Below are 13286 nucleotides of genomic sequence, written 5' to 3' on the forward strand. Positions count from 1 at the left end.
AAAGATGGTCCTGAGCCGCATGAGGGCACTGGCCTGAGTTTTGATAAATTATGTGGCCAGATGACAGCAGCCAGGTCTAACTGTGCTTCCTCCCCTCTCCTTGGGAAATCATTGAGCACCAGGTAAATCATTTATCTGCAGGTTCGATCAGCATGTTACTGCTGGAAGTTGTATCCCTTGTACTCTGATCTTTAAAGAAGGGCATCAGTGACCGAGTTTGTACTGTTCTCAGGTTGTTGGAACAGGGCCGCAGAATCTGATATTGACTTTGTTGAAAACCCTTCTCTGTGAGAGAGTACCAGGCTTTCTCCATTTGTTTTTGGGTGTCTTTCCCTGGCAAAAGAATGCATTATCAAACTTGTAGTTTTATTCTTGAAATTTCAACATAGAGAAAAATGGATACGAGGGCTTTTGGAACCTTCTCTGGGTTCAAAATCCAATTTTAAAGAGTGGACAAGTTTTCCTGTTGGCATGCATCAGAAATTCCTTGTCTGTAACCTTTAGGTTTTCATCTGATATTATATTATGCTGCCTATGAATATCATTAATTAAATGAGCCAAAACTTGTATGTGCCTTCTGTAACAAATCAGAACACATATTCTTGTAATAATTTGGAAAAGCCTATCTCTTTGAAGTGTGTGGCCTGGATGTTGAGGCCACATTGCTGTCTTCTTTCTCATCTTTGAGAAGATCTGTTACTTAAGTTTAGCTTTTGTTTTAAATATGTTTTTGTAATTTACTGTCTAAAAAGGCTGGAAATTTAGTGTTGCCCAAATCATACCACGGATGTGGATTTTGAATTATATAGTTTCATGTAAAATAAAAGAAAAAATATATATTCAATACAAATGAAACACTTCAGGGGTCCCTGGGCTCAGTAGGTTAAGCATCTGCCTTCGGCTCAGGTCATGATCCCAGGGTCCTGGGATCGAGCCCCACATCAGGCTCCCTGCTTCTCCCTCTCCCTCTGCTGCTTCCCCTGCTTGTGTGTGCGCTCTCTCTCTCTCTCTCTCTCTCTCTCTCTCTCTCTCTCTGTCAAATAAATAAATAAAATCTTAAAAAAAAACCAAAAAACAAATGAAACACTTCAATAATGGTGTCAGAACACAGAACCAAATGCTTTACAATACTGAACATGAATTAACTTGTACATATTTGTGGGAACATTGTATGTAGTCCCCAGCATTGCCGGTTTAATCGAAGTAGTCATTAGAGACTTCATTGTTCTTCCCAAATACTCTCATACATTGATGGTGGGCATTTGATATGGAGGGGAAAATGGCAATATTCAGAAAAATTACACATGTTTTCTCTTTGTCTCAGCAATCCCATTTCTAGAAAGCTATCTCAAAGTTAAACTGAAAATAAATATACACCATGTGCATAGACTCATTAACTTTAACACTATTTGTAATGGCAAAAGATTGAAAACAAGCCCACCAGTGAAGAGCAAGTTGAGGAAGTTATGTTATTCACCACAGGAAGTATATACAGCCATGAAAGAAAATGAGGAGGATCACTGCATAATGATAGATTGTGGCCACCAGAGTGCATTGGGGACACAAAACAAGGTAGGTATCAGTGTATACAGTAAGGTACGTTTCTTTATCAACAGTGATGGGCTGATTCACAACTAGATAGCATGTTTATCTTGATGTATAACCACATAAAGTACATAGATTCTCCTGTGAAGTATTCTTGCCCAAAAATGTTTAACCTGAGTCTCACCAAGTCTTTAGGTCTAATTATCGGTTTGCCTTGGTGGACAGAGGAACATTTTTAAGGAGACATGGGGAAGCAGTGAGATCAAAGCAGAAGGTGGGACACTCTTATGTAAGACTACTGGCCTGTTGTCTTTAACTAGGAAATGTCTGGGGAAAAGATAAAGAGGTTGTGATAAGGACTCTTCTAGATTAAAAGAGAACTTAGACTTTAGAGCTTGAATTGATTCTGGTTTTAGATCAACCAATTCCCCAAGACATTTTGGAAGCAATTAAATATGGACTAAGTATTAGATGGTATTAAAGAATTAGCATTGATTTTATCGCATGTGATCGTGGTATGGTGATTAGGGAGTGAAATCTCCTTTTTTTTTTTTTTTTTTTCAGAAAAGTACCTAGAGATATTCAGGGTGGGAATGCTATGTTGTCTGAAATTAAAATACTTAAGAAAAAAAGAGTTGAAACAAATTGGGCAGAAGGTTAACAATCACAAACTCCAGGTGATGACAATATGGTAGGGGGGTCATTATTGTATTATTTCTGTCTTTATGTGTGTTTGTAAATTTTATTTAATAAAAAGCTGAAAAATAAAACTGAAGCAATGAAACATCAGTTAAGGTGACTCCTTCAGTCCCCCGCCCATCCCCCTCTTGAAGACTGGGAGCTGGCAAGAGCTAGAGCGGCTGGCTTGACCCCCTAAGTGGTAAGGCACGAGTCGAAGTTGACAGAGTGGTGCCAGGTCTGGACCACCTGCCTACCCAGGGAGAAATAGTTATTATAATTAAGCCGTTGGAAAGAAATTTAATTTTATGCATTGCAAATTTGCTTGATGTGTCAGGAAGTAATAGCCACACTCTGAATCTCAGAATTCCCATTCTCCCCTCCTACACCTTTGAGACTAAATCTTAGACCCTATGAGACTTACAAAACTAAGGGCCCAGGGAACAACTCACTGTGATATTTGGAAGATTGTTGATTCCTAATAAAAGTTGCCAAAGAGTGTCTTTGATTTTATCTCACTGATGATCATATGACCTGCCTCCATGTAGGTGGCTTATAAAATAGAAATGAAGCTACCCTGAGGACTCAGAATCAGTATGTAAAACTTCATATAAATAGCCCTTCCAAATAGTACACCAACATCGAGGAAGGGGAAGTTATCACAGACAGAAGTACCTGGATATAAGAAAGCTATTTCTAAAATTCATGGATAAAATACATATCTTCTTGGCAGGATCCTGATGGGCAAAAGTTTCTAGGCATGGTTTGTGGTCTGCGGCAAAAATAATAGTTAAAGATTTAATTTGTTTGAGAATTGTTTCCCAGACTGTTATTAGAGGATCACTTACATGGTGCTATAAAAATTTTATATTTCAAGAAGTGTTTGATGTGTCAAAGACATGTACTAATGTTCATACTATCCAACCCTCTAACCCACTTCTCATCTTTAATGTTGAGTTGGCTTCATGAGTCCTTGCGGGGAATAAACTTGTAGGCAATGACGGTTCATTAATACAAACAAACCAACTGTAGGACGATTTAGGCTTCCCATCAAAAACCAAGCTATGATCAGAGACTAAAACAGTGATTAAAACCTGAGTAAGACCCCATTCCTAGACAGAAGTGTTAAGTGGGTAAGTCTCACATTCACCCCTTCCCAGCCTCACCTCGCCATCCATCTCCCTCACACAGTCCACCCCACTCTTACCACCTTCCCCAAACACTGCTACAGTCTAGGAACTCAGCTTCCTGGCCCATGGCACATACCTGTTGTGGTATTTTGGTACCAACATAGCATCATTTGGGACTTTCTAAACCTCTGCCTTTTCCCCCAAAACTTCCTATAATCCAAAATATAACTGCTGTTGAATTTCCTCAGAATACTCAGAATACTTAACGGACAAGTAATTTGTCTACACAAAGTCAAAATCCTTAAGTTACAGTGGTAAAATCTTATGGGCATGAGATGACTCGGAGTCTACCATACGATGCTTTTTGTTCAGTTTTACTTCTATCTACTCACTAACCAATTCATCTTCAACAGAACGGGGGGTGCAGAGGGGATTAGAAGCAGGTTAGAGGGGAAAGTCAAGTCAGAAATGGGGAAGGGGGAGAGGAGAGCACATTTACATTGAAAATAAAGGAAGGGTTGTTTTTTCTTTTTTGCATTGATTTGAATTTAGTCACAATATTTATTTTCAAATAACATTAAAGAAAAAAATTAAATTTCTGTATTTCATAAAAGGAAACCTGAGAAATACTGCATTGTTCCTGATCAAAAGTAATGTTAACAGAAATGTCTAGACTATTTGCATGTGTTTGTTTCTATTTTAATTAAATGATAAATTTACTCACTTTCAATTATTCTTGCTATCTGACCCCCATTTTACAATAATTAACAACTGTAACAAATAATTATATCTATTTTACTTAGCTGTCTTTGGTTCTTTTTGAAAGTGAATATCAAATTTATAGAAAAAAAAGCAGGGCTATATGAGCTGATGTAATAGTACATATCATACCACTATAGCTGACCCAAGATTTTCATTGATTCCTTCTTTTGTGGCGAGATTTCAGGCAAGGAATTGGTCTTGGCTAAGATAGATTTTGGCAACACAGGCTTGTAGCTCTCCTAATGAATCGAAGTATCTCACACGGTGCCAAATATTTTCTCAACCCACTTATACCTGTAGTTGCTAAAAATTTAGCTCCATGCCTTGGGATGATGTTACCAGGCCCATGATGAGAAAAATAAGTGTAACACAATGAATTTTTCATGAAGCTAATTTTATTTTAAAAGACTGTTTTATTATAATAGTATTACTTGTTTTTAATGTGGAAATCAATCCTTCCCTTTATAAAACAATGTTGACAGTAGATGGTAATTGTTTTAATGTGTGCTTAATGTTTTTAATTTAACAAATTAAAAGATGGCAACCTATGTCTCTTTAGTCGTTTTTTTTTCGCTAGAGGAGGACAGATTTTAGTCGTGCTGGAAATCCAAAAGCCTAAGACCCATTGCTCCATAGTCTATTGTCTGCTTCAAATGTTGTTTTCCAGGAGGTAACTGAAGCAGACTACAGCTAGGAGAGAAAAGAATCGAATTTCAAAGATGCTTTTCAAGTTGAAAACTACTTGATACTAATGCTTTTTTCTTTTCTTTTTTTTTTAACTGAGAAGATGTTTTTGGATTGAAAAGACCAGAGCTTCTGAGTAAATTTAGGAAACATTTTCTTCATCTGCACAAATAGGATTAACGAGCCTTTCTTCTGGGCTCTTCACTGTAATTTCAAAATAATCATTTTCAGATTAATAAACCAGAGGCTGCCTTGGAGTTATCAGGTTTTCTTAATTAGGAAATCTGAAGTTAGCTAGAACCCAGCTGCAGAACATAAGACAAAAGGAGGGAAATGTGAGGCAATGCTTAATCATTTCATTATGTGCAATTAACCATCTATTCACACTTCTTAAAAGCAGAGGCCTGGGATGATGGTGTCTGCAAGAAAACAAAATGTGTAACTAAATGCCCCTCAGTTTCTTACCTTCAGTAAAATTTCATCAGTGCTGCATAAAATTTTATTGTTATTCTTTACAATTACTTGTTTCCTCTCCATTTCCCCTCCCACCTTGGGAATCTTTAGCTTGAAGTCCTGGTAAATGGTTTAAACTATCAAATGAAAATTTAAAAAGTTATTTTTAAGGACAGAAAATAGTATCTTTCTCTCTCTCTCTTTTTTTTCCTTTTCTTCTTCTTCTTCTTTTTTTTTTTTAAAGACAGAGAGTGAAAGAGAGAGAGACGAGGTGGGCAGAAAGAGAGAGGGAGAGAGAGAATCCCAAGCAGACTCCATGCCCAGCACCAGTCCCACCCTGGGCTCATCCCAAGAACCTGAGATCATGACCTGAGCCAAAATCGAGAGTTGGGACCCTTAACCGACTGAGCCACCCAGGCGCCCAAGAATAGTATCTTATACTTAAAAAAAGGGGTGTGTGTGTGTGTGTGTGTGTATATGGACTTAAGCTCCCACATCAATCAATATTTTTGTAAAATTCTGTAAAAAGCGCTTCTAGGCATTTTAAGGATAAAATTTCAATATAAACGTCAATTCCGGCCTTTAAGTTTTTAAAAGTACTTTTTTGTAGAACAACCCAATTTTGTGTTTTATGAATCAAAGAGTTCGAATATTCCTTGACCTGACCAATTCATAGATATCTTTTTTGTTGTTTTCTCTCTCTTTCCGTCGGGATATATATACATACATACATATACATACAAATACATATATTTTAATTCTTCCAATCGCCTCTCCAGCGTCTAGTTTAGTTTAGTTCCCTTTATTGTTCAGTGAATGAACTCTCTCGCCCCAATTCCAGCAGCCTGGTTGCCCACGACTCTTGCCAGGACTTCCGGGATCCCGGGCTTTCCCTCCGGGGACCGTCGTTTCGCGGCCCGAGGCCCCAGTCTCGGCACCCTCGCCGGGCCCAGGGTGGGAGGCGGCCAGGGGGCCCGAGCTGTCCCGGCGGCGGCGGCGCTCCGAGCGGGGGCTGGCCGGGAGCCTGGAGGCGGGCGGTAGGCGGACTACACCTCCGCGGTGGCTCGGAGGAGATACACCAGCCCAAGCACAGTCGGAGGGGATCTGCGGCGCGGGCCGGAGGCAGCCACTCGGGGCGGGCGCAGGGGGTCACCGGGGAGCAGTCCGCCGGGACCGGGTGCGTGGTGCGTCCGAGGGGAGCTGTGGGGCGCTCGGGGCGGAGCCGGGGCGGGGCTCGGACCCGGACCTCTCTAGATCTGGGGCATCCCCGACCCAGGCGTGGCCCAGACACCCCGCGCGGTTTCTGGCGGGTTAAGAGGGGAAGCCGCTGCCTTTCTCAGCCGACGCCGCCCCAACTTCTCCAGGCTCGAGTTCAGCCTCCAAGTTGCAGCCGCCGGAAAGCCTGCCCCCAGAAGAAGAGCATCTGCCCCTGGACGTAGTTCTCCTGAGGGTGGTGGGATTTGTTGCGGGCCGCAGAGGCTCCGGGGACTGAGCCAGGCTGCGGGGAGAGGGCTGGAGAGGGCCAGAGGACCCCGCAGGGCGCGGGCCGCAGTTGGGGCTTTTGCCAGGCAGGGGCGCTGAGCCGGGCTCCTAGATTCCGAGGACCCTGCGAGTGCCCGCGTTGATTTCGCGCGCTCTCCCCTCATCCGCCAGGTGACCCAAGCCTTATCCCCACAGCATCCGTTGGAGCGACTTCTTCTGTGCACCCTTCCGATTCTGTTTCTCAAGATTTACCCTCTCCCTCCCGGAAACGGTGGCGCGAACTGCAGGTGCCAGCCTGAAGCCCGAGGACGTGCGGTCTCTGCGGAGAGCTGCACCTGGGGAGAGGGGCTGGGATCCCAGCTGCCTCTGTGCCGGTGGCCCCCATGCTCCTGTCATGGGTAACAGGACTAGCGGCTGGAATAATCCTCCTGCATTTCTTGCAGAAACTCGCGTTCCCTTACTTCTGGGACGATTTCTGGTACCTGCTGAAGGTGGTACGTTACGGAATTCGGTTGGAGACGTACGTACTGAAAGGGGAGCTGTTCACTGTCCTGGATAAATTCCTGAGTCTTGCCAAGAAGCAGCCCCAGAAACCTTTCATCATCTATGAGGGAGACATCCACACCTATCAGGATGTGGACAAAAAGAGTAGCAGAGTGGCCCACGTCTTCCTGAACCATTCCACGCTGGAAAGGGGGGACACCGTGGCTCTGCTGATGAGCAACGAGCCTGACTTCGTCCACGTGTGGTTCGGCTTGGCCAAGCTGGGCTGCGTGGTGGCCTTCCTCAATTCCAACATTCGCTCCAACTCCCTCCTGCACTGTATCCGCAGCTGTGAGCCCAGGGCCCTCGTGGTAGGGGCAGGTAAAGTACCGGGTGAGGGTCACCCGCCTCCTCCCTGCCCTTTTTTGTTAGAACAGTTCACAATTAATACTTTGGGTGTGTGATGAAGTGTGCGTAATAAGGATACAAAACAGTTTTACAGTTCTGTGACTCGTGGTTTAATTCTCCCTCTTCCGTTTCCACCACTTTCTCTATTGCAGATGAGTAAATACCAAGACGAGTTTAAAAAACTTTTCTGAATTCTCTGCTTCTTACTGTTTTGGGGAGAGGGGGCAGGTTTACGGTTATCGATGCCTTCCTTCAGTGAATGTAAGAACACAGAGAGATAGAACTTGGTATGTTTTAAAATTTTGTCCCACCTGACAAAATTATTTGACGTGTAGGAAAGGTATCTTTGATTTCATGGCGGAATACCTATCTGTCTCTAATAGTATCACTATCAAGGCTGACTACATTTGAAGAACAAATATGTTTAATCTGAATTGCATGAATTCTTATCTTCATGTCTGCTTTTATTTTGCACTGCTTGCAAGCTGGGATTTGCCCAGCAAGGTTAGGTTCCCATCTCCCAGCCAGTGGGCGGGCTCTTGGCAGACGCTTGGCAGACTCTCTCTCTTAACCAGCCCTGCCTGTCATCTTTTTTTTTTTTTTTCCCCTGTCAGTAGGTTCTAGTCTTCTTCCTCCTCCCTTGGAGTTGGGCTTTGGATGCACGTGTTGACAAAGAACTCCAAGGGAAAGGTTTTGGTTGATACCTAATTAACAAAGAACCTAAGGAAGATGGGTCGCACAACCAAATGGAATTGAAGTATGACCAGTGATACTTATTTGGTATAATCTAATGGATTTATGCATATTTTTCTAACACGAGGATTGGCAGGTGGAGGATGAGGAGGATCCACAGCAAGGGCCTTAGTGAAAGTACTTAAGTAGTTTAGACTAAGTACTAAGTAGTTTAGACTAAGTTTTCTAACACGAGGATTGGCAGGTGGAGGATGAGGAGGATCCACAGCAAGGGCCTTAGTGAAAGTACTTAAGTAGTTAAGACTAAGTACTTAAGTAGTTTAGACTAAGTAGTTTAGACTAAGTTTAGACTAAGTAGTTTTCACTAAGTGAAATCTCATATAGAGTTTTTAGATTTATAGAGCATTATGGAAAAATTATCTACGTTTATACATTAGTGATCTCGGAAGTGTAGAACTTTACAAGTAACCTTTATCCTATAACACTTGCATATCACACAATAAGGGGTTAGGTGATATATAGTACAAAAGTTAGTTATTCAAGACTTTCATTTCTGCTCATTCCCCTTGTCTTTCCAGCTCAACTTGTGACCTGAGAAAGTAGCAAAATGTTTACTCTCAAGCACTGATTTTATCTTGTTTAATCTAAAGGAGTGGAGAAGCTGAATAGTCTCTCGTCTATTTTTTGTTCCTTTTTTTTTTTTTTTCATTCAGTAGTCATATCCTCCAAGACTGAAATTCAATCCCTTGTCTTGGAAAGAGGTTAACTAGTGTGATGAACTTCCTCTGAACTGTAATAAGTAGGATAAATGAGTCATACAGAATTTTGACATCATGGTGAACAGGGGCAAGTGATAAATGTGAATGCAGCAGAAAAAAATACCGTTCATCTCTGGATATATTCTAACATTTTATTGCTCAATCTAATTTAGATAGCAGTTTCTAGAGCAAATCGAAATTTGGTTGTGCTAATAAAGCCACAAATTCCTTTAACAAGAGCAAACTAAGAGGGCCAGGGTATCCCTAAAAAAGATTTGGGTGGCCATGTTATTGAAGCCAACCTGAGAAACATCCTATAGCCAGTCTCCTGAGGGATTCCTCTGAGAGTGTATAGGGCTGGTTACCTCTCAGCAAAGAACAGTCAAACTTTGCTCTTGACTGAGTGGTAGCCCAATTAGGAACAATTAATTTTGCAGTTCTACTTGTGCCAAAGTTTTGCTTTGCTTGCCAATAACTAAATTGCATTGTTTCCTTGTTTTTGACTTTCACACCAACAGTGAGTTTTTGTATATAAAAGCCAATTTGGGATGATGGAGTTTTAAGCCAAAACCATTTAGTCAGTTTGCTTAGTAATAGATAGGTGGAGCAACAAACCTTAAATCTTATTAACAGTTCTTTTTAGCGTATCTTTAGAATATATAAATTACATATGTTTTTCAAAGATGGGACAATTGTATTTTATGTAATTCCTGGGTGGTTGTGTATTTTTTGTTTTTTGTTTTGTTTTGTTGTTGTTGTTTGGTTTTTGGTAGGATGTGGCTTATCACGGGGACTTTTCTGTACTTAAAACCCTTAGCCTGAAACACTGTATTCTTGGCATCTTGAGTTACAGTTTTTAGAGCTTTAAATTTTAGAGGTCTTGGAGTCTCATGGAATGTTTCTAATGGAGAGGTATCATGAAACCATTATATCCCCAGGAAAAGTGTATTGAGAAAGAAATGAGTCAGAGGGTTTAGATGAAGATAAGCCAGACAGATTTGGATTTCAATTATGGTCTACCACTTCTTAGCTCTGTCATTGAGGAAAAGGTCACCAGTTGCCCTGGGTCTTATTTTACTTATTTGTAAAATAGTGACAAAACCAATCTACTTCACAATGTAATTCCGAGATTAAATGAGGTAGCTTTTGTAAAGTGACTAGCTGAGTGCCTGGTATGTACTAACTGGAGCTGTAGTGAATTGAAATAATTGCTATTATTATTATTATAAAGTCATCTGAGGCTTTTAATAAGGAAACTTGCTTGGATTTTCCTGCTACAATCTAATTTGGTGTTAGCTATAAGAAAGGCTGGTAAGTAGTTTGGTACAGGACCTCAAGCACCTTACTTTGGTATGTTTTAACAACGTTTTTTTTTCCAGAAGTTATATAGAACCGATTTCAAACAGATTTATAGGCAGGCCGGATAATGCCTTTTTTTTTTTAAGATTTTATTTATTTATTTATTTAGAGAGAGGGAAAGAGTGAGCAGGGGGAGTGGCAGAGAGAGAGAGAATCTCAAGCAGACTCCCTGCTGAGCATGGGACCCGAAGCGGGGCTCCATGTCAGGACCCTGAGATCATGAGCTGAGCTGAAATCAAGTGGATTTTAAGCTAAGCCACCCGGGAGTCCCCAAATAATGTCTTATAATTCTGTCTTCAGGAATAAGTCAAAGGAAAAGATGTCAACTAATCTCCCAGGCAAATTGTTAGTGTCATTAACAAAAATATTAACAGTTGCCCGTTACTCAAGGCTGATTATGTAAAAGATACTCTCAGCGATTCCGAGAGGCAGGTACAGAGCTATGTATTGGCAGCAGAGGGAAAGACGTTCACTGAGAACAACTTAGTTTGCAGAGCAAAGATTCAAAGGCTCATCTCTGATACAAGACTGTGTTGTACTATATAGCCCAACTGTTTCTGAGGCTGGTCAGTCCCCTTTAGATATAACTATGAAAAAATGTGCATTCCAGTTATGTAAAAAATACTAAAATAAAGGTTGCTAATATTAAGATACCAGGTTTTTCATATACAGATAACTAGAAAAAAATTAAATGTTTTTTTTAAAGATTTTATTTATTTATTTGACAGAGAGAGACACAGCGAGAGAGGGAACACAAGCAGGGGGAGTGGGAGAGGGAGAAGCAGGCGTCCCGCTGAGCAGGGAGCCCCAGGCAGGGCTCAATCCCAGGACCCTGGGATCATGACCCGAGCCGAAGGCAGCCGCTTAACCGACTGAGCCACCCAGGTGCCCCCAAAATTAAATGTTTTTAAAACTCTTACTCCTTTCTCTCACAGTCTGAAGATTCAAAAATACTTGCCAGGAAGTTTCCTATCTGTATAATGTGGTTTTGAAGATGTATTAAATGGCATTTCAGATTTCCCTGGAAATTTCAGTGCTTATTGAAAATTAAATAGTCTTAGGTTAAACCTCGTCCTTTCCTCCCACTATTTCAACTTCAGTTATTACTAATAGTGCCTGTGGCCAAGATTATCATCTACCTCTATATGCTTTTCTCTTTACTTAGAATAAACAGGAAAATGTTGGGATGCTTGTATATCACTTTAAAAAGTCCATGTAATTATATTCTTTGATCTACTTAGCAACAATAATAATAATCTTAATAATAAATAATAATAACCTCTTCCATGTCTAAAGTACTTTATGAATTACAAATTGTTTATATACATATATATATACATATATATATATATATATAGTCTTATGTGACTCTCACCACAGCCATAGCCTTGTTTTAAAGGGAGGGAAAACATGGTTTAGAGCAGGTGAGCCATCTCCTCAAGCTCACCCATGTAGAAGAAGCAATGTACAGTTTGGAGCCGGGATGTTCTGATGTGAAAGCCTGCTGGGTACACCTTTGTCTTTGTCTTTCTGCTCCTGTTCTTTGCCCCATCACCATCTTTTCCTTTCCTTTCCCCATCCCTTCCTGCTCCCCACCCCCTTTCCTTCCCTATCTCTCACCTCCCATCTATCCCCCTACTTCCTTTCAGTAACCCCTCCTGCCTCGGGTGTGGTATGACTATTCACAGCGACCCAGCAGAATGGTCAAGTTCTAGTCATTATTTGTGCAGACTCAGGACTAGGCTCAGAACAAGGATGTAAGCTCTTTGAGTGAAGGCAGTTTATTTTGTTCACTGCTAAATTCTCAGAACTTAACACAAAGGAGATGCTCAACAAATATTTATTGCCAGTATGAATGAATGACCTCATGAAAAAGTACGAGGTAGATATGGACACTCCGTAACTTCTAATTTACTTGCATATTTTTGCTAATAAATTGTCCCTCTGCTGTCCATTTGGTAACTGATTTTGATAGTAGATGCATCAGTGGAATTTCTTTGTTGTGTTATTTTATATTAATGTTGCTAATTGTTAGAATCATAACTCCCCAAAAGTACGAAGTGCTTTAGATACACTAAGCATCCCCAGAGTTTCTAATTCATTTGCATGTATGTATTTTGTACTTTCTCCTTTCTTAATATACAAAAATTATTCTAAGTGGATAACTAAAAATATATATATCAATATTACCCTGAACTCTTACTTTGGATTCAATGGTATCAACATGTTTGGAAGGGTTTTGTGTTCCTGTTCATAAGAAACGGCTCTAATAATTTACAGTAATGCATGCAGATTTGCCCTGTTAGTTTTCCTGAACTGTTGCATTCAGACTGTGCAGGGCAAATGTGCCATTGTAATTCTCCAAATGACTTTCAGCCATAAATGCATCTGCTTTTTAAAGACCAAGAGGAAGGGTTAGAGGAAGAATAAAGAACCTTTAAGTTTTATAGAAAGGAATATGTATTTGGATAGATAAGAAACATGGCTCATGTAAACTTTTATTATTTAACCCAGGTATTGTGATAACCTCACATCTATTTTCATTCTTAGGACATTTTTGTATTTTTACTTATATTTAGTAGAATGAATGGCTGTTTTGCGTTTTTATTTTCCATTTTAGACTCAGCTCAGTCAAAGATGACCTCCATTCCAAAAGAAAATTGCGCATTTCAATAGGAAGGTTAAGTGGCTTCATGACTCCCTAGCTGGAAAAGACAGTGTTCTAAGCACTGATGCACTTGTGGTTTTTTTTCTTTTCTGATCATGGGGACACTGAGTGGGGTTCTTATTTACATTATCTGCTGAACATGTGTTCACTGTAAGGGAATGATGTTTGAATGCTGGCAGGAGC

At 40.6% G+C, this 13286-nt stretch overlaps 1 protein-coding gene across 3 annotated transcripts in view; it reads left to right on the forward strand.

The window, feature by feature from the left end:
* The first annotated feature begins 6164 nt into the window (after window positions 1–6164).
* The window catches only part of SLC27A6 (solute carrier family 27 member 6), a 68947-nt gene continuing 61825 nt past the window's right edge, over window positions 6165–13286 (forward strand). Inside the window, exons 1-2 of one of the 3 annotated variants that reach the window (XM_027605737.2) lie at window positions 6167–6429; window positions 6930–7598. In XM_027605737.2, coding sequence (XP_027461538.2) covers window positions 7118–7598 — 481 coding nt within the window. In that variant the 5' untranslated portion in view covers window positions 6167–6429; window positions 6930–7117. Of the gene's footprint in view, window positions 7599–13286 lie in introns of all 3 variants that reach the window. The other 2 variants (XM_027605738.2, XM_027605739.2) reach the window with 2 other exon arrangements.

This window comes from Zalophus californianus, chromosome 5 (genome assembly GCF_009762305.2).
Source record: "Zalophus californianus isolate mZalCal1 chromosome 5, mZalCal1.pri.v2, whole genome shotgun sequence".
Lineage (NCBI taxonomy): Eukaryota > Metazoa > Chordata > Mammalia > Carnivora > Otariidae > Zalophus > Zalophus californianus.